Here is a 21,374-nt window from a genome sequence, read left to right as displayed (position 1 = left end):
TCATCGGCCTAGCACCGAACCACCAAGCATTTAGCATCACCAAGAAGCACTAAGATCAAATACAGGGGGCAATTTGCAAGAAAGCCCCCCCCCCCCCATTTTCCTTCCCTGCAACATATGTTCGCCAACAAACCATCACAGCCTAGCATCCGACCTTATACTTTGCAATCAGCTATCAACGAACATCAAAATTCATGGGGCTGTAGGAGAACAACCCGTACTTATCCGATAATCAGAATAGCAAAAGAAACATATTGCACCAACAGGGGAATCGCAACAACCGACTACATACAGAATAGTAGGGCCATCACTATGAGCCAAAGGCGCAACAGCACCACAGCTCGAAGGCTGGGGAGAAGCATAAGCGCAGCACAAAAATAAGCACGCATGGCACCAGAGCTACACGCACGACTCGATGGCCGGCCACACTCACATGGCATCAAAGAGTAGGGGAGCACTCGACATGGGGCTTACCGATGGTGAAGCTCTAGTGAGAACCCATCGCGATGAACACAGATGAGGCAGTGAAGAAGACACGAGCTGGTACTGAGCTTACGGCAAAGCTATGGTCGATGGAGATGAGTTTATGTGGTGGCCGGGTAGCAAATTGACAAGGCTTCCGCTCTTTTTTCCCCGATTCCTCTTCCTCCACCGGGCACCTCCTCCCTGTTCTTATAGGCGGCCGGGGTTTCCTCGCGAAGGGCTAAGCATCGAGTGGTTCCGATTTGGGCGTAAGAGATAGAGACAAGCCCGATTCAAGGGGGATAGAGAGAGAGAGAGGAAGGCGGCAGCTCAGTGCGGTGCGCGGGCTCAGCCAGGGGCAACACGACTAGAGCGGGTGGAGAAGAAGAACAATAGTGGTGCGGGCCGAGCGGAGGAACTGGCAGCGCGAGCCAAGCAGAGGAGATAACAGCTCGGCGGCATGAGCCCAGGGAGTAGGGGAAGGAGAGAGACGCGGTGAGGCTCGGCTGGGCAGGTGGCGGCGGCGGCCAAGTGAAGGAGGAAGAAACATAGGAGCACTCGGGCGAGCGGATAAGAGCGAGGGGGAGAAAGAAGGGAGCCGAATGGACCGGCTCGATATGGAGATAAAATGAGGGCGGCCACGGGCCCGCCCGAGCTGCTGCGGCCTGAAGAGAGGAAGCCGGCCTTGGGCCAAGAGGTAAGGAACCAGGTACGGGATGATGCAGCCCTGTGGAGTGAGAGAGGCTCTTTTTTTCTCTCTTCTTTTTTTCCTTTTTCATATATATGTACACGTATATTGGTGTAAATATACGCTAAAATGGCACTGTACACCAAGTCTACGACACGAGGTGCAACACATCAAATTCCTTCACTGGGCACTGGCTTAGCAGTAGCAGCATCGCCGTGACGAAAAGAAAAGGGCGTCTGCCGCCTCGTGAAAGAAAAAGAAAAACACCTTAGCAGCTAGGTGTCGTCCCGTTGCAATCAATGATACAACTAAGAATCTGGGCTTATCACGGCAGGGCCCGCTCGTCAACCACAGGAGGCAGGTGAGGTGGTACACCTCCGGCGTCGCGCCAACGTCAACGTCACAGCAGCGGTAGTGCCTCACCTCACCTCGCTAAGCTAAGCTAACCCAGCTTTCCATCTTCCACATCCCGTTCGGCCTAATCCTCTCTCTTTTGTGTCGTGCTTGTACCGACGAAAAGGAAAGTGAACCCCCGCCCGGCCTCCTCCGAATAAAATCTTGGGAAGCTTGAGGTACTCGATCGATCGGTTCCATGGCGTCCATAATCATCATCGCCGTCGTGCTCACCATGGACATCTTCGCCTTCGTCCTCGCCATCGGCGCCGAGCGCCGCCGGAGCTCAGTGAGCATGCTACGAGCACAAGTAGTTCTTTTGATTCACATGCAGCTCTTCAAGCACTGATACAGCGATTCGGTCGGCTCAGGCTTACGTGAACGTCGACGAGACCGGGCGGTCGTACTGCGTGTACAGCTCCGACGCGGCCACGGCGTACGGCGTCAGCGCGCTGCTGCTTCTGCTCGCCAGCCAGGCGGTGGTCATGGTGGCCAGCCGGTGCTTCTGCTGCGGCCGCGCGCTCTCGCCGGGGCGGTGGCGGGCGTACTCCGGCGTCTGCTTCATCGTGTGCTGGTAAACTGCTCTCAACCCGATGCTCCGCTTTGATGCCCACTGTTCTCTGTGCAATTACACCCCTGGAGTTTTTTGCTTTTGCAGTCGCATACCTTGTGCGGGCAGCCTGCTAGTCAAGCCAGTTAATTTGTTTTACAATTTGGTCCATCGTCGTATAGTAGGCTTCCAACTTGCAATCCTTTCTATAATACACCTTGGGCTGATCTGGCCGCTGAGTTTACAAGGTTGTCTCCGGATACTGACAGGTGCAAAGCAAATCACACCTCTCTGGCACAGATGGCTATTTGTGTCTTGGAAGATATTTGATCTCCTAAATCTTAGCTAAAAATGGAGCAAATTGAGAAGGGGTTGGTTTTGGTATTCAGACTTGGCTGCCTGCGAACACATGCAGGGAAACTGAAACTGTTGGTCCATAACTGAACCAACAGCCCTTCTTATGTCTTTCAGGCCGTGCACAAGTCAGAAATTAGCCGATTTGTCCGGCACCATAATGATTTTTCGCTGCTGACTTTGCCACTGATTAATAGTACCAACTAGTGGTAATGAGATAGTACGCACAAGCACTATCAAGCCCTATCAACTATTAACGGAACTTAGGAGTGAAACGTAGGGGCTCCTCGTTTCTTTCTCTATCTCCTCTTCCTCCTCTTTCTTCGCCCCCTCCTTTTCCACCTCTATCTTTCGATGACATTTCAGCAAGTGGGAGCTCCCTCAGCCCCCCTACGGATCCGCCCCTGAGTCCTATGTATCATGAAATGAAGGTGTTGTAAGTTGAGAGTTTTCAGTTTTCATCACGTGCTAGAAAGTATAGTAGAAACCAGTCAGGACTTATTTGGTAGAGTATTTTTTATCTAAATTTGTTTTAGAGGAAGTGATTTTTTTAGAATTAATTTTTTAAGTAAATTTTAGAGAGAAAATGATTCTATGTGAGAAATGAATCAGAGAAGCTATTTTTTTAGCTCCCAGTATCTAGTTTATTTTTAAAGAATTATCCACATATTTCACTCTAAAAGTTAAAACTGAAAGCTATTGTTTGTCAGAACTCCTCAGATTTCACTCGGTAAGTTGCCCAGAGCTCTGCCGAACAAGCTCTCAACAATGCAGTAAGCTTAAAGATACAAATGGATACTTCATTAGTAGTTATAGATTAACACTTAGTTTTTCCCCTTAACTTGGACCTAATAACTTAGAAAATACAAAAATTGCATCCTAAATTGGCTGCTTAAGAGTTCAGTTTATATTTTTATACCGACTGGAACTGAACCACTCTGCTTTTTGCAGGATCACGTTCGTGATCGCGGAGCTGTGCCTTCTGGCCGGATCGGTCCGGAACGCGTACCACACCAAGTACACGCCGCGGTTCCGTGGCGGCCCGCCCGACTGCGCGATGCTGCGCAAGGGCGTCTTCGCCGCCGGCGCCGCCTTCGCCTTCCTCACCGCGCTCTTCAGCGAGCTGCACTACCTCTTCTACGCCAAGGCACGCGACGTCGCCGCCGTGCCCCCGCCCATCGTCGGCGGCATCGGCATGACCCGCATGTAGCCACCCGGTTCTCGTCACCGGTGCCTCATCGTCCGTTTCTAGGAGTGCATGGCTTGGCTGCCTGTACATTCGTCGATGCCCAGATCGGGCGTGTTCCACCAGTCCTTGACCGGTGTGTGATAGTACTGTGACGTGTTGTTGCCTTGTGCTGCGTGTGAATCTCATCCCCGTAGTTCTGTCAGGAACAGAACATACCTTACTCGGCTGGAATGGATTTTTCTGTGCATACATTCAGAAGGAATCATGTAATGCGGAGATGAGATTGGCCCCGTTCCTGTGTCTGTTAACTGCTGGCAAGATAATCTTTCGGTAATCTCGATCTACACCCAAACCATGCAGCTCCGTACGGAATCATGGATCTGCAGAAATTTCCTACTCCCGGTGAGCAGCGAACCTTTGTTTATGCCGCCATTGAAATCTGCTCACACAGTCACACTCAAAGACTGCGATTCCGAGCATCTGGTTTGGGAGCTGGGGGACCGAGACGTGGTCGGTGGCGGTCGTCGTCATCGATCGCCATGTAAAATTTTCACTCTCTTCACCGTGTGAGAGACAGAAAATAGCATGTTCTCTCATCCCCGGCTGTCCCCTGCATGGCAAGGCCGCATCTTGGCGTGTCCCTGTGCGGTCCGGCAAGGCCGTGTCTCGCCGCTGTTAACTGCCGGCGCCGGGTAGCCTGGCTCGACGACACAGGCTCGCTCGTTGTATAAGACGAGGATGCGCGTGTCTGCCGGCGACAGCGGCGGCGGTTGCGGTCTGACGGAGGAAGCATGCCTTCTGCTGTGTCTGCTCATGCGCATCCGTCGGGATGTTCTTTTCTGGCACCGAATCCGGCTTTACAAGTTTTCACCTGATGTGACTGGAGGATCGGAATCGGATCAATTTGCAACCTTGATTGGATGCCTGAACCGAAAGAATCGCTCCTCGATCACGTTCTACCTTGCGATCAAATCGAACATATATGCACTGTCTGTCTGTCTTGTCTCCTCCTATCGTCGTCCTGTAAAATATGTACGCCTGATTGTGCATTTGTGCTAGCTTATTAGATCCTTGATCAGAGTAGCTCCGTCACATCGTGGTTGGTCTGGACTCTGGATCTCGGTCATGGCCAGGAGCAATAGGGGGAAAGTGAAGTCCTGCCTCGCTTTTCGAATTGATGGCGCTCTTCATCAATCAGTGCCACCCATCCATCCATCCATCCATCCATGATCAATCGTAGTACAGTAAGAGCACTTGCACTGCAGAACTGTTCTTCATACATATGGCGACGATCCGCTGGCTGGCTCAGAGAAGCTAGCGGCCAGCTTCCCCAGCACCTCCAGGGATCGGTCGATGTGACACGGCCGCAGCCATGAACGTGGATGGATCAAGGGGTCTGCCCTGCATGCATTTCCCATGGATGGATGGATCGCTGCTTGCCTTTGCCTTTTGCCTTTCTCTGTCGCAGCTGGGTATGTAGCTGCACATGATTTCCGCTCCAAGTTACAAGGCGTCAAGGCTCGACCCGGAGCTAGGTAAACGTAGGCCCCAGAACAGGACAATCGACATGCGTGAGTACGTGACCACTCTCTCTGACCAGAGCTTGATGAATCATGCATGCATCCATGGAGAAATGGTGGTAGGGCTTGGGGCCAACGCCTGTCTACTCTACTGTGCTGTACTGCTCTTAGGTAGCAACCTAAGAGCATCTTCAAAAAATTAACTATCAAACTCCTTATAGCTAAATTTGAAGAGTTGGATCGAAAAATGAGCTATAATAGATTAGCTATCCCACTCTACATGTTTAGCGACTCCCTATCCGTGACCATCGACTAGCTACTTCTCGGGAGCGAGTCAGAATCCCTATCGACGCTCCCCATCCCCGACAAAAAATGCAGAAGCCTTTGCCACCCCCCCCCCCGGCACGCGAGCCGCTCCCTCTTGCTTCTCCGTGGGAGCTCCCTTCGGCTTCTTTGTGGCCGAGTCCACCAGCCTTCGCCCGGCTACCAAGCACTAGCAACTCTGTGGCCGCCGAGCACCAGCAGCTCCGTCCTCGCCGTCTCCATCCCCTTCCCTGCCCTCACATGAGCAACAACCACACCCAGCCCCACCCGTTCATTTGCTTGCCTCTGCCACCTGCCGTACCCTGGCTCCGCCTGCTGCCGTGCTCCCAGCGTCGCTAACCCGCGTCGCGCTCGACCTCACCGTGCTTGGGCGAGGAGAGCTCACTGCTGAGTTGCAGAGCGAGGAGAGCTTGAGATGCAAAACTTCACGAAGTCGATTTGGACTACACCGGTTTGAACGGGACGTGCACGAGGTCCTCATTGTCCTGAATGTTGAGCGGCATGTTGTGTGCTGAACAGTGGAGAGGGAGAAGAAAAAGAGAGAAAGTGGAAATGATATGACAGGTGAGTCTATTTATCAGTGAGATAGGAAAGAGAGCTGTTAAAATATAGAGAGTGGGCAACAGACATGGAGTATATTGGATAGTAAAGCAATATATGGAGGAATTCTATCGGGATGACACTATACAGGGATATAGTGAGTAGATTTTTTAAGTCTCTTGTAGATGTTCTAACCCATACGGTCATGCCTACTTATAAGTTATAAACAGTGTTACTAGTATGTTGATTAAACAATAAATATGTAACTAAGGGTCATCGATTATCATGATTTCTGCTGCAGTCTTGTTTTAGCACTTAAAGTTACGTCTAGCATTGTAGGGCGCGCTTGGTTCTTTGCTCGTCTCATCTTGCCAAGCAATGCTAGCTTTGCTTTTGACAGAGAGCCGATTTGGCTCACTCGAAAAAGTCAGAAAGCACAAGCACCAAAATAGCTAGCAAACAATCAAATATCTGTTTTCTTGTCCAGCCAGCAAAGTAAACGGCAGCAAGAGATCTAAATGTGCACCAGACTTTTCCGGAGGCTCTTTTTTTTTCCTTTTGGACAAAGAGGTTGGTTGGGTTTTTTACCAAACAACATGATCTTATATTTCAAAAGCTACTTTTTTTTACTTTGCAAGAGGAACTAATTAAAAGCATCATGTTTAATCCGTAACAACAGTAAAATCTTACGTAGTGTACAATTAGTAAAGATTCTTCATAGCTACCTGATTCCACGGCACGGAAAAGCAAGCACAAACTAGCTCTGTCCAGCAATTGCTCCCTCCAAACATGTCCAGCTACGCGCATGCCATTTCCAACATGCAAGAACATATTTTTAAAATGGCCATTTGCGATGTAAACGTGTTCATAAGTCATCCTCAGAATACGTGCGTGCATGTGTCAGCTAATCAGAGGGTGTCTCGTGCTTAGCTTGGACGCTAACACGCGGTACGGATCATGAAATATTTATTAATCTAAAAATAACTGCAGCAAGAGGTTGGATACATGTGTTGGTGACGGACGCAACATAAGTCATAGAGGGGCTGATTTTTTTTTTCTTTCACCTCTTTTTCCACCTTATGCTCGGCTTCTTTTCCTTATTCTCTTAAAAAATGAAGACTTAGAGGCTATAGAGGAGTGGCAGCCGGTAGAAAGGGGGCTACCCTGAAGATCGGTTGCTGCATGCGTCAACAAAGATAGCCAAGCTAGCATATATGTTTTTTCCCGAAGGAATAGTAGGAGCTCTGCCGATTTTTTATTAGAAGAAAAAAGAAGAAAAAAAATAAAGAGGTTTATACATACAAAAGGATACAATAGCACGCAACCAGCACCCTGAGCGTCCCCTTGTGACAAAAGGGAAGACGGAAGGACTGTAAAGAGATCCCATTCAGTACCACTAGCAAAAAAGACTAGTACTCAACAACTAGCTCTTCACATTGCCGATGACTAAATATCATTCTAGCCCGATCTATGTCCTCTTTCTTTTGGTATGATACCTTTTTTTTTAGCTTAGCGAGACCACAAAAGGCCCCACCGGTGCCACCGTGGTGGTCTGGGATAGCATGCATATGTCCGGGTTCGAGTCCGGGCGGGTCGGCTCCTCGACGGGGGTATACCAATCGAGCTACGCTCGACTTGCATGATACCTAAGTTGATGTGAGTGCTTCGTGCTGAAAAGTTCTTTGGTTTCGCTCATTCCAAATGTTTTACCAAAAATAGATTGTAATCCTATTAAATTTGTTCCCAGTGCCTTTGTCTATTCTTCTGATTGCCCGATGTCACCATGCCCTAATTGTATTGTAATCCCGAAAGCTTGGCCGATCTCTTAATGCATACCAAATAGCAACGCATGCCCAAATATCCCTTTTGAAGATGCAGTCCTTGCAGAGGTGCACCAGTATTTCGTTGTCCTGTCCCCAAAGCTTCCACGTTTGATCATGCAAGATTATCTGCTGTGAAACTCTTGTTCTGTACAGCTAAGATAACCTAACCCGGGCGTGCGCGATGTGATCTTCTTCTTCGGATTCAATTCCTTCCTTTTAGCACCAACTGGATGCATGTGCCATCCATTTCGAACGAACGAAGCTGATGATCAGGCATATATGCATGTCAACGATCTAGGCTGGAATCTAATCAGGACCTGCTAACTATGAAATTACATGTAATCCAGCCAAATGAAATCCTGGAACGTGCTCTCCCTGTTTTTCTATTAGCACGCAGCCGCGTGGTTGGTGGGCATGAGCCATGGATTAAGATATTAAAAATGGGACTAGGAAGAAGAAGAGGTGGTACTAACAAAGCTGGCCTGGCTGTCCTCTGCAATCAGAGTTGAGATCCATGGGGGCTGAGCAGAGGATTAAGCCAACCAGCTAGCCATTGACCTGCTGATAAAAAGCATCGCCAACGTGCCTCCGGCTCCGGCTCCGGCTCCTCCATTATTGCATTGCACGCTAGCAGCAGCAGCAGCCAGCTTCTGCGCCATTTCCATCCACCTGCCAAACTTCACCAACTGTACCGCCCGCAACGCAAAATATAGCCTCCCGTCCAGTTTGCCTGCGGTTCAAGAGCACTCCTGCCATTTCAGTTCAAACAGCTGCATGCCCCTCTGTTCAAAAGAAAGGGATTACAGTCTAATTATTTGGGGATCAGATGTTCATCAATTGGTTGAGAGGTCGCCATTGTCAAACAGCTATCTATCTATCTATCTCTGTTCAAAATGAAAAAGAAGAGAGAGCAGTTTAAAAGTCAATATGAACTTGACTCTCCTCCATGTATATCATCTTTTATGTTCCATTGACATCAATTTTTCTGTCTTGTTCTAAATATCTAACAAAAAACGCTGACGTGACTTTTGTTTTTTAGTTGAGCTAAGGACACCTCTCGCGTCGCACTGTTTCTCGCGTCCCTTTCTCTACCGTCCTTGTGCCCCACCGCTCAACAGACCTCGCCATGTCATCTATTCCACGCATTCCTCCCAACCAACATCACGATAGGACCATCTAGCCGTATCATATTCAGGGTTGTATTTGGAGCTTTATAAATTCGTGAGCTAAAATTGAGGATATACTAAGTAGTATTTGCGTTAGTTATTTTGCTTTTTTTTAAAAACTAAAATAGAGACTTAAATTATTTTATTTTAATCTATAAACTTTAAATGTAACGAGGAGCTGCATAAACTTATGCGGAGTCCAGATGCTACTCCGTTATCTAAAACGCGGGACGTTTAGATAACGAGCTTACAATGACGACTTCAAGTTTGGCTGCTACAATTCTTTTCATGAAGCAACTCAAGTAAAATAGCGTGTTTCAGTGTGCGAATACTCAGCATGATCTCACACGGAAATCCACTACTTTTAGCGAGATATTTTGCTTGGGCCTACCTGTCATTGTCGGGATCAGCTTCAGCTGGACGTGCCGAGGCCGAGCAGCGAGGTCGTGCCAAATCCAAACCCGCCGAAGCGAGGGAGATGACCTCGTAGTGTGTGATTAGTTGCTCGAGATCATCATGGTTCGATGGATATATCTAATCTGAGAAAGAAACATATTTAGTGATTTATATGTTCTGTTTTAATTAGTCTGACAAATGCAGTACGTTATAGTCTAATTTGATAAATACAGACTCTAGCATCCGTTTCTACAAACAGATTTACTTATCAGTGTCACAAATTATTTTTATAAGATCAATCAATTATAGTCTCAAATCTCAAACGCTCTTACGATCTCAAATTCGATTATTAATTAAATAAAAATTCAGCTCAAACTATTTAGACAGATACAACTAATTAAATATTATTTTTTTAACAAGTATAACTTTTCAATATATTTTCACATAACCTACTTATTCCATCCATATAAATTAAGACTTTTAATTAATACGAGAAACAAATCACGCTAGTAGCGAAGGTGTCGACTTGGGTCGGCTTCCCTCTCCCTCCTCCAACTGGACTGGACTAGACGGACGCCTCCGCACGCAGCAGCGGCAGTAGCAAACAACGGCACGATAAACAACACGAAACAAAAATCTCCCATATAAATCGCCATTTGGGCGGGCTCCTCCCCCGCTTCTCGCCGCCCCGCCTAGTGATTGCCCCTGCCGGAGGCGAAGGGGAGCCGGAGCCCCCAGTCGCAATGCCGGAGGCGGCGACGCGGGCGCCGGACCTGGATCCGGCGGCGGCGGGCGAGGAGGCGGAGCAGGAGGAGTTCTACGAGTCGCTCGATCGGATCCTCTCCTCCTCCTCCTCCTGCTCCTCCGCCTCCGCCTCCGACGACGACGCTGACTACCGCCGCCGCAGACGCCACCACCACCACCCGCCTCCGCACGCGTCCTCTTCCGCGTACGACGTCTGGATCTCCGAGCCCACCTCCGTCGAGGAGCGCCGCCGCCTCCTGCTCCAACGCCTCGGCCTCTCATCCGAGCCACTGCCGCCTCCCTCGCCGCGTCGCTCCCCGCGTTCGCCGTCCCCTTACACGTCTCCCCCCTCCTCGCCTCCGCCCTGGCCGGCGTTGCTGGAGGCGTCTGTGGAGGAGCCCAGATCCGCTGGGCTCGGGAAGCCGCCGCTGGCGCGGAACCCCAGCGCCGGCGGCGGGGAGCAATGCCGGATCCGGAACCTGGACGATGGAACGGAGTTCGAGGTCGGGGAGGTGCATGAGGAGGTGGTACGGGAGGTGGGTACTGGCCGCCAGCTCACCTTCGAGGAGTTCGAGCTCTGCGTTGGCCGCTCCCCAATCGTGTGCGAGCTCATGCGCCGGGCAACAACCACCACGTCCTCGTCCACCTCAGAACACGCCGCCCCTGCGTCCAAGCCCCGGAGGAAGCCTGGAGGCTGGCTGCGCGGCATCAGGCACCTGGCGGGCAGTGTCGCGTACGGGCGCCGCAGCACCGAGGAAGGGGAGAAGGAGAAGGAGAAGGAGAAGAAGGAGAGGGAAGCGCGGCGCCTGAGCTCTGCTACCGATGACAGCCTTGATGGCACCGGCTCGCGCAATGCGGGGAGGATCCGGGTACGGCAGTACGGGAAGACATGCAAGGAACTCACCGGCCTGTTCATGACGCAGGAATTGGCTGCCCACTCGGGCTCTGTGTGGTGCATCAACTTCAGCTTGGATGGACGATACCTTGCAACTGCTGGGGAGGACCGTCTGATCCATGTGTGGGAGGTGTCGGAGGGAGAGAGAAAGGGTGAGTTTCTCGGGGAAGCTTCGGTGACAAAGGAGAATGGTGGTGGCTGTAGCCCGTTTATTGCTGTCGTTGGGAATGGCTCACCGGAGATTGCAGCACTGTCATCGACCTGCGCTGACGGGGGCTATGTGGAGAAGAAGAGTAGACCGAGGAAGCAGAGCAATCGGAAGTCTGTGGGGTCTGATCATCTAGTTGTGCCTGAGTGTGTGTTTGGTTTCAGAGACAAGCCTCTTTGCTCACTCCTGGGGCATGCCGCTGATGTCCTTGATCTGTCATGGTCCAAATCCCAGGTGCGAATTTGTGATCTTCTATTGAATGTTCAACTGCTCAAGCATTTTTTTACTGGTACTTTTGGTACATCCTGAAACATCTTAACCAATAATCACACTGCCGTGTTCTTCAGGACAGAAACGATAGTCTTGTTCGTTTCTGATGATGTCTAGTATGGTTGTAAGGACCATGATTGTCAGCATAGGTAAAAACCAAATCAATGCACCATGTTGCAAACAAGACATGTTTGCCGTGTTGCCATGGGAAATTGGACATAGGTTTCAGCATGTATTACACTGCATGTTGCCAATAGAACAGGAGACCTGGTTGTTGAGAACTACAGTTCTCGCACTGATGAAGCATTCACTTCTTTTGCATAGATACTGAATGAGTTTATCTTGTTGCTTGTAATTTGATTTGCACTTTGACTACATTAGCTTATGTGTGAAAATGTGATGCCATTTCCATGTCCAGTAAAGAAAAAAAATACTAATACGGACCTAAAGATGTGTTGCACGGTTTTGACTAATTAACTATGGTTGGTTTCTTTTAGATTGTTTTAGCAGTACTGTTATGGTAGTTTATCTGGGAAGATTTTCAGGATGCACATAATATAGTTCAAGTGATGGGATTTAGCTGATCTTCCACCATATCTTCCTAATTGGGTTCGACTCGGGTATTGCCCCATAAGTAGGTCATTAACAACAACAATTACTGTGTTGAGGTAGATGAAACCCACAAGATCCCACTAAAAAGATGATGAGAAAACAACAACAATAATAAAGGTCCCAGGTCATTGCTGTGTGTTTCTTTTTGACACTTTAGGTCTTGTAAAAAGTGGCACTCGATGATCAATTAGCAAACACTTGAAATCATGTATTGTATATTGGACCTGTTGAACCCTTTACGCTCAATATGTCTGTCCTGACAAAACATGGCTACCACATACTACGTGGTTCATGGATCCCAAATGCTGTGTACAATATACTATTGTAATTCATGGTTTGATAAGCCATGCAGAAGCTACTTTAACAAATGCTAGCCTTGCAGCTCTTAATTACACTTATTGTCACCATCAAAAGTAGTTGTTGTTCTTTGTGTCCGATAATATCAATTATAGTTGCAATTGTACCCTACTTATTTGCATAACATTACTAGTAACACCTCATATGCTGGGTCTATGTAGTGCTCAAATGCATGAGCAGCAAATCAGCCTTCCGTGTCCACTGTGAGCTTTCATTGACATTCATTCATGCAGTACACTTGCAGCTTGGTCTGGAAGTTTTTTTTTAGTTGTGTCATATGCAGAACCACATTTGTACTCTGAAAAATACCATAAGCTTGATACTGTTACCTCTCTGCTTTTGAATGCGCTTTTAATAACGTGGCTTGTTTCAGTTTGAGTGGGGTACAGAGATGAGGGCCACTCAGCATAATGTGCACGCATAGTTGCTAACAAATAAGGATAAACTAGGGGGAAACCCTAGTTTGAACTTGAGAAAAGATTCCACTCTTTGGAGGCACTAAGTTTTCGCCGGTCCTTTTCCTTTGCAGTACTTGCTCTCATCCTCAATGGACAAAACGGTTAAACTCTGGGACATTACTACCAGTACCTGTTTGAAAACATTCTCACATACAGACTATGGTGAGTTTAGTCGCTGGATAAATTTCTATCCATTTGTTACGGCATCTTCTTTTTCTTAAAAGAAAGGGGCATTCTCTTTTTCTCCTCAGTACTATAAGTATTTGTTTGGAATTTGGACCAGCCAGAGGATTGACTTGCTTTTTTGCAATCAACCTTTTTGCAGTGACTTGCATCCAGTTCAATCCTGTAGATGATAACTTCTTCATTAGTGGATCACTGGATGAGAAAGTTCGCATCTGGAATGTCCAAGATCGTAAGATTGAGGATTGGAATGATCTTCATGAGATGGTTACCGCTGCTTGTTATTCCCCTGATGGACAGGTTGAAGTAGTTTCTTTCTATTAAATATTTATTTTTACCATAAAACTAGACATGCTTATATTTCTCTGTGGTCTTTGAAGGTTGCACTGGTGGGTTCTCACAAAGGAAGCTGTCATATATTCGATACATCTGGTATGACACTCTTGCTCTCACACATAATTTTTTTTCAATCTTTGCTATGGATTCTGTATATGTTAGACACCAGTAAAATTATAGTAACATTGAGAGTTCCGCTTCCTCAGATGATAAGTCCACGCATTTCTTTAATGATTGCAGAGAAGAAGCTTCAATACAAAAGTCAGATTGATTTAAGAATCAGGAAAAAGAAGTCTGGCCAGAAGAAGATAACTGGCTTCCAGGTACATAGCATGGAGCATGCATTTCCTAGCCTTTTTTTGGGGGGTGGGGGTTAAGAATGACACATTCTTATCTTTGGTGATTTTGGACTCTAGAAGGGATACATTAATGATGCCTCCAATGTGATCTTGGTGTCTATTACTTAGTTGAATATCTGTGTTTCATGCAACAGTTTGCTCCTGGAAGCTCCTCGGAAGTTCTGATTACTTCTGCAGATTCAAGAATCCGTGTTGTTAATGGCGATGAATTGGTTCACAAATTTAAAGGTAATTTCTCATTCTCCTGCCATCGTAAATCATGTACGATTCATGTTTTAGATCAATTACGTGAATTGTTTACCAAATATAAAGAACAGTAATAATGTAATCCTACACATCTGATTTCTGTTTGTATCTTGGGGGAACATAGTTCTTGCCTTTGTGATGTGCTAGTGTCGGAATTTAACAATCACTCGATGTTTAATCCTTTCATCAGGGTTCCGCAACACGAGCAGCCAAATCTCAGCTTCTGTAGCTCCGAATGGGAAATATGTAATCTGTGCAAGTGAGGACTCCCATGTCTATGTCTGGAGACATGACAACAGTTCCTACCCGAGCAGGAGCAGGAGTGCAGTTGATGTAACCAACTCATATGAGCACTTCCACTGCCATGACGTGACTGTAGCTATCACATGGCCCGGTGCTGAAGCCAGAAGTTCGTTTGGATCTCGTAGCAGCAGACACAGTGATGCAGATGAAGCAGTGAACTCTGGCCGAGACGTCCCTGTAGACAACACTGAGCACAATTCGGATGCGGCTGATAATAGATACAATGAGAGCCCAGTTTGCGAAGGTGTGAGCAGAAGCGGCAGAAAACATCCAGTTGATGGAGCATCCACATCCTGGCCTGACGAAAAATTACCCTCTGCCAAGAGCAGTCCCGGTCACTGCTCATCCGATATTTGCATTGGAGCTATGGATGTTCAGCGCCGGTCAGCGTGGGGCTTGGTGATTGTCACTGCTGGACGGGGAGGCGAAATCAGGGTGTTCCAGAATTTTGGCTTCCCAGTTCAGGTGTAAAGCTAGTGTGATTACGCAGAGTTGTTTGGTTCATTTACTGTATAGATCATATCGTTAGTTCTTTAACGGTTGTCCTAGGGCCTTTTACTAAAAGTTCTTTTTTTTTCCTTCTGTTTCGCTGTCTGGTTGGATGCTTCAAGAGCTCACTTCAAACCACACTATCATTCTCACTGTTGATACAAAGCTTTGTGCACCCAATACCTTTATTTGTTCATATTTTACTTCTTTCCTTATACAGTGACATACGAAGATGTTTTCACATACACGAATTGCGTTTGCAGTTTACTTCCATTCCTCCCTGTCCTTATGTTTTGCTTGAGCAATCAATGCTGTTCAGCATTGTGTTGTCTAGCTATCAGCATGATAGTACATGCTTGACTGAAGAACACAATGCTGTTCTGAAAATTTTTTATGGGCGATACTAATTTTTAACCGCCTGAAATCTCTTCTTTTCTCACGGCCTATCTTCAATCTCCCGACGCCCACCTATTTTTTTTTTATTTCTCCCCCAACGCTCAAATCTTGCGTTTGCTCACCCCCTATTGTCTCCGGCTCTCCTGCCACCGGATTCGCCATCCACGACCGCGCTAACACCGCCCACCACCCTCAGGCCAGCCCGTGGACGCACTCGGTGAACCCACTGGAACCCTGCCCGCTAACCTCGCCGTCAGCCTTTTTTCTTCTCCGGCGCATGTTCACACCATCACCAGAAGGATTCCGAAGTTTCAGGCACATAAACATTAGCAAGTGTGTAATTTTATTGTCACAATCACTGCACATATGTTACTTGCTCTAGCTACAGATCACGGCTCACTGATTTAAGTAATAATTACCGCTTCATTTCGTAATGAGCACGAGAAGAAACAGTGGAGTCATCAGAGAATTGAGCTGGTTACATTCCTAGCTCGGCAAAACATACTGGGAAGGACACTACCTGAGGTCGCGCTGCTAGACCGGCTGCCTTGATCAGTTGCCCGGCGGTGGCCAGCTGAGCTCGAGGCCGGTGATGTCGCCCCACGCGCCCGTCACACCGTCGGCGCCTATTCCATCGTCCCACGGAGCGAGCCCGTCATAAAAATCCGAGACTACCGACGGCCACAAAAACGCTGCCGGTGCAACGCCGAGATCGAACTGCGGCAAGAAGCTGCCGTCACTGAGGAACGGGAAGTTGGTCGCGAGGTCCGGCCACGAGCCCTCGACCCGCGTTGTCGTTTGCGGCGGCGAGGACGCGGACGACGGCTCGGCGGAGACCCTGCGCCGCTTGCTCCCGCTGCGGCGGGAGGCACCGCCGACCGGGACGTCGCGCAGCGTGCCGCCGTGCGTCCAGTAGCGGCGGCAGGCGCGGCAGAAGTGGCGCGGCTGCGCCGTGCTGTAGTTGTTGTAGTAGCAGAACTTGGTGTTGGTGGATCGGCAGCGCGGGCACTCCAGCTGCTGCTTCGGCTGCTGGCTCTTGCGCGCAGCCTCATCACCCTACAACATCAGCCACAGTCGCATGCGTCAGTGGTCACTTCCTTCACAGCTTTGCAAATGGCAGAAGCGAGCATACGCGCCATGCTTAGCAGTAGCATCATCACTGACCTGCGGGAGGGCGGAGGAGTCGAGCGGCTCAGCGTCGGAATCGGCCGGACGCTTGGAAGCGGCGGCGGTGCCGGAGGTGGCGGCAAGGATCGAAGTTGCAGGCGCCATTTCCCGGGCGAGCAGAACAGCGCATGCCGAGGACGGACGTCGTCGGCTTAAAACCAGCCAGTGCGTCCGCGGCGGTCGCAATCAGCTAGGCCAGCTACCTAGCTTGGAGACCTGTGTGCTGTGGGCGCGTGATCTCAGTCACTCTGGGTCCGGGAAGGAGGAAATGACCGGGAGGGCTAGCTAGGTAGCCGCCGGCAAAGCTATTTGTAGATCCTAGCAGTAAGGCGTAGTGTAGCAGTCAGTCCGAGCTGGACGGCAATGTTGGGTTGGTTCTCTCGAGACGCGTGCGCCCACTATGGCGTATGGAGAGGCGGCCGGAAAAACGAGCGTGGCCGTGGAGCCCACGGCTGACGCAGCAGATGCTCTCCTTCCGGCTTAAGCTAGCTAGCTTCCGTGACCGACTACACTGATCGGTCGTCGGCGCCAACGATCGCGCGCCGTGCTCAGCACTGCGGTTTCCGAGGAAACGGCCCTGTCGAGCCGAGAGAGTTCGCGAGCAGTGTGATGCTTGCAGCTCCGGGCAATTATTCCGTGCTCTGGCCTATTGCGCCGCCATTGGGAACGGCCAGCTCGCACTACAGTGGCGGGCGTGAAGAGGCCAAGGCCAGGGCAGGGCGGCAAGGGATCACGTACGTGGCGGCGTAAATGACCGGAGAGATCGGCCACGGGCCCCGCGCCGTGGAGGTTGGCGAGAGAAAGGACACGGGGGTGGGTCCTGGTCGGTGGCTTTCCTACGCGGGTTGGGCCCCGCGAAAGCTCGATAGCGCTGTCGCCGTCGGGTACTCTCCATTTGTCGTCGCAGCCCGAGTTTTGGTCCGCATGTGGGGGCGTCGGCCATGGCCAATGCTACGAGCAGAGGGCACACCTTGTGCTGCTCTGGTTTGGTCGTCGATGTGGCTCCTCGCTGCACCCCATGCTTGTGTCCTCTAGCTCCTCTAGTAAACCGGCCAGGATCTATCTGGGTTCCCAAGTCCTGTTTACCTGCATGCTGCATGCATGCAGATTTTTAACCACGTACTGGCAGTAAAAAGCTTCTTCTCCAACGTTGCTACTGTGCTCTTTACTCCGTATACTCGCAACACATTACCATAGCACGCATGCAGTGCATGTGAAACGCGTTGGGTCCATCGTGACGAGGCAGACCGATCGGCCGGCGTTGCAAGCCGAGTGACTCTTATTTTTTAGATGAAAGACGACCGATGTGTCCCATACATTGACTGCATGGCTAAAAGACTAGCGAGTAGGAGCGCAGCACTCAACAAGGGAAATGGCAGCAGTTTCGGCTAAAAACTCCGGCGGGCGGCGCAAGGCTGTCAACCTCACCTGCCGCCTTGACCTGAGAGCCGTGGAGCATTCCCAGTTCTCTTACCAGCCATCTTTTCTGCACAGAATAATAGTATGTATGAGAAAACAATAATCTTGCAGCCACACATGCTCCTACCAAAGCGAGTAGTGCTGCTATTCACATGTACATGCTCCCACCATTTAGAAATAGTAGATGCATTTTTTAAAAAATTAATATTTGTATATTTTGATTAATATTTAATCAAATTATATGAATACTTAGTGTATAAAAATTATACATCTAGATTTATAATTTAAAATAATTTCACACTATATAGATTTTATAACTATAAATGATATATTTTATAAGAAAATATTAATCAAAATTCATCTTCGAAGACCGAACCTAAAAGGTACGTATATTATTTCTGAATGGAAGGAGTATATTATTTTCTACGTCAAGTAGCTACGAGCGAGTGTATATACATCGCTGTCTTAGGCCGTGTTTGTTTGAGCTTCTGCTTTTGAGCTTTTCTGAAAAGCTGTACTTTTGGCTTATCTGAAAAGCTGCTTTTGGAAATAGTTTGTTGGTTTCTACAGTAAATTTTTGGCTTCTTAGCACATAGCTTCTCAGAGAAGCACATCTCAGCGAGCTTCTTAGCTTTAGTTCATTTTACTCAGAAACAGGCTTCTGGCTTCTCCAGAACCTCGTTTGTTCTGACTTCTAGCTTCTGCCAATAGCAGAAACAGTTTCAGAAGCAGCAAACAAACACAGCCTTAGTCTGAAAAGGGAGTTGAAATGGAGTGATTACACACTTCTGCTGATACTATGAGGTGTTGGTCAGAACTTGATCAAATACTACTCCCGAATGTTGAACCGGAGTAACAAAACTTATCCGAATATAATCTCCTACAAAACATGCAGCACTGCTGCACATGATGATATATATATATATACACAGCTATTTAAAACTCTGGGAGTCTGGTGTCCTGACCAATAATTCTTGTGGTGACGGCGACGCCTGCATGATAAGGGGATATGGATCATCACCAGTCTATTATGAAATCGCAAGTTGCACTCCAACAACGGGAGCAATCGGATTATATATCAGCCTGTCTTTGCTCGTGTATGCACGCCTCCCCATGTATCGATCATCCTGTCCTTTTTTGTGTTACAACACGACACGATACTGGAGTCACATACTATGTGCAGGATTAGCACGTGATTAGTTCTTGTCCTTGGTCAATGATTAGGACGATTGCTGGTCAAAGATGAGCAGATAATCATCTAATTAACCAGCTAAGAACGTACGAATACGATCGACAAATCATGATCTTGATTGAAGCTTGCCAACAAGGTCCAGAAAATGAAGTTGTAGAACACGCATCTTAATTTCTTTTTTGAGAGGAGAATATGCATCTTCATTTCTCTTTTGAGAGGAGAATATGCATCGTCTGATTAGATGCAACCGTCAAAGTCCCAAAAAAAAATGAGGTTGTTCGTTCACATTAATCGTCCTTATTTTTTTTACGCATCCTAAATTTCGCGACAGTATTGACGGTGTTAGAGGGGTTGATTTGGGCTCCTTTGTCTCGCTGGACTTAGAAGAGGTCTTGGGAGAGAGGACGGCTGGTGGACTAGTGGCAGGGTGGGTTAGCATGACGATGGATCCAGCGGCGGAAGCATCGCCAGATCCGGGTGGAGGAGGACGAGAGGTAGCGTAGCGAGCATGGCTGTGAGCTAGTGGGCGGTTGAAGACGGAGGCGAGGATGGGAAGCAAGTGGGAGGTTGAAGACGCTTGTGAGTCGTTGGATCGTTTGAAAAAAACAAAAAACAACGGTTGATAAATAGTGTGACCTTTTTTTTTAGGGAGTTCACATAAATCATCCGGGAGGGAGACATTGGGACTGTGGATGGATGTTTCACGGATATATATATATAATTTTTAAGAATACATGTCCGTTTGAAAAAATTGTATGTGTAGGCTATTGCCACTCGTTTATCAATGCGAGAAATGTTTCAGCGCTCAGTGTATTAAATAATTGGAGAGATGAACATCTCGCCCGTTCAGTGAGCAAGAACTAGGTCTCGCCCGCTGAACGGGCGAGATCTCCGTGGTTGCAAACCCACCCAAAAGGTCTCGCCTGCTGAATGGGCGAGATATTGTGGGTATTTAATCTGATCATGCCAACCCTGCCGACGTCAACCACTCATTTCATACCAACACAACCAAGAGGAGAGGAGAGGAGAGGAGATGAGGGGAGGGGAGGGGGAGAGGGTAATTGTGCAGCGAAGCCCTACAGGAGGAAAGATGTATGATTTTTTCTCTGTTTTTTTTTTACAAACCCGATAGGATAACCACTAATACTAGGTTTTGACATAGGTCAGATGCTAGATCTAGAATTTTTTTACAAACCTGGTAGGATAGCCACTAAACAGTATGTTAGAATGTAGATTTAGTTTTAGAATTAGGGTTAGATATATTTTAGTTATTAGATCCTTTTTATATGTATTTTTTAGCAATTAGATGTAGTATTTAGACATATGTTAGGTAATAGATATATGATTTGGATATAGTGTAGTCATAACTGGTTCAATAGATGTATGATTTAGAGGTGTTTGATGTAGCGATCTGAAAATATTTTGTTGCAGTATAGATTATATGCTATGTTTGTAATCAATTTTTCATTGTAGATGTAGTGTTACATAATTATTTCTGTTCTATCATAATAATGTTAGTATTTTTGTTGATCGTTGCCAGATATGTTGGATATGTAGTAGTTTAGGATTTTTTATAGATACAGTGAAATACTATATGGTCCGGAAGGGGTAGTACTGTTCGTATTTCACCAAATGGATAAGGGTATCTCTAGTACTATGCACAAAAGTGTCGGACACTTTACGCTCGGTTGATGCGGGGTTTCAAAATAGACCCCAAGGTTCACGAGATAACTGTTAACATTGTGGGCAACCGAGTGAGAGATGGTGTGTACCGAGAGGTGTACCTTCTCTGGGAAGATTCAATGTGGAAAAGGTACATGCAGGATATTGTGCACAGAGGTTTGCCTCCTATATTGCTTGTGCAATGGAAGAATAAGAAGGCAGTGGGAGAGATGCAGGATGGGGGTACACGGAGGAGGTGGGTGATGAGGAAGAGCATGAGGATGATGTCGATCCAGATGGTGCATATTCATCGGAGTATCTAACTGAATCTATCGGTGATGCAGACAAGGGGGAACAAATCCCTTCTCTAATTGAACAGATGAAGCGGGATGATCTTCAGGCTGACGAATCCCCTGAGTATGACATCTCACATGATGAGGATGATGCTCATATTCCTGCGGATGGGAATAGTACGAACTTCAACAATCTTCTAGTGAATGAGGGGAATTAGGTGGCCTGAGAGTATATGAAAAATGAGATGACCTAGGATGCTAGGTATCATACTAATCAAACTATGAAGGATGCAGTGACTCAATGGACGACATCGCTTCGACGACAGTTTTATGTTGTGAAGTTAAGCAAGAAGGAATATGATGTGAAGTGCGTGAAGGTG

At 47.9% G+C, this 21,374-nt stretch overlaps 3 protein-coding genes across 3 annotated transcripts; 2 read left to right on the top strand and 1 right to left on the bottom strand.

Annotated features, from left to right (window-relative positions):
- The first annotated feature begins 1,578 nt into the window (after nucleotides 1-1,578).
- On the top strand, nucleotides 1,579-3,917 carry LOC133925247 (uncharacterized). The gene is made up of 3 exons (XM_062371143.1): nucleotides 1,579-1,832; nucleotides 1,915-2,117; nucleotides 3,399-3,917. The coding sequence occupies exons 1-3, from the start codon at nucleotides 1,743-1,745 to the stop codon at nucleotides 3,655-3,657; spliced, it is 552 nt and encodes a 183-aa protein (XP_062227127.1). The 5' UTR covers nucleotides 1,579-1,742; the 3' UTR covers nucleotides 3,658-3,917.
- A 6,016-nt stretch (nucleotides 3,918-9,933) lies between these two features.
- Nucleotides 9,934-15,105, top strand: LOC133925245 (uncharacterized). The gene is made up of 7 exons (XM_062371141.1): nucleotides 9,934-11,486; nucleotides 13,021-13,111; nucleotides 13,275-13,432; nucleotides 13,513-13,564; nucleotides 13,709-13,791; nucleotides 13,962-14,055; nucleotides 14,264-15,105. The coding sequence occupies exons 1-7, from the start codon at nucleotides 10,149-10,151 to the stop codon at nucleotides 14,845-14,847; spliced, it is 2,400 nt and encodes a 799-aa protein (XP_062227125.1). The 5' UTR covers nucleotides 9,934-10,148; the 3' UTR covers nucleotides 14,848-15,105.
- A 3-nt stretch (nucleotides 15,106-15,108) lies between these two features.
- Nucleotides 15,109-16,957, bottom strand: LOC133925246 (dof zinc finger protein DOF5.8-like). Its single transcript, XM_062371142.1, has 2 exons — nucleotides 16,426-16,957; nucleotides 15,109-16,317 (listed from the first exon to the last, which is right to left on the bottom strand). Exons 1-2 carry the CDS (start codon nucleotides 16,531-16,533, stop codon nucleotides 15,814-15,816), a joined length of 612 nt encoding a protein of 203 aa, XP_062227126.1. The 5' UTR covers nucleotides 16,534-16,957; the 3' UTR covers nucleotides 15,109-15,813.
- Nucleotides 16,958-21,374: the final 4,417 nt, after the last annotated feature.

Source organism: Phragmites australis, chromosome 7 (assembly GCF_958298935.1).
Source record: "Phragmites australis chromosome 7, lpPhrAust1.1, whole genome shotgun sequence".
Taxonomy (NCBI): Eukaryota; Viridiplantae; Streptophyta; class Magnoliopsida; order Poales; family Poaceae; genus Phragmites; species Phragmites australis.
The sequence above is the reverse complement of the archived record's forward strand: the minus strand, read 5'-3'. Positions and strand labels throughout refer to the sequence as shown.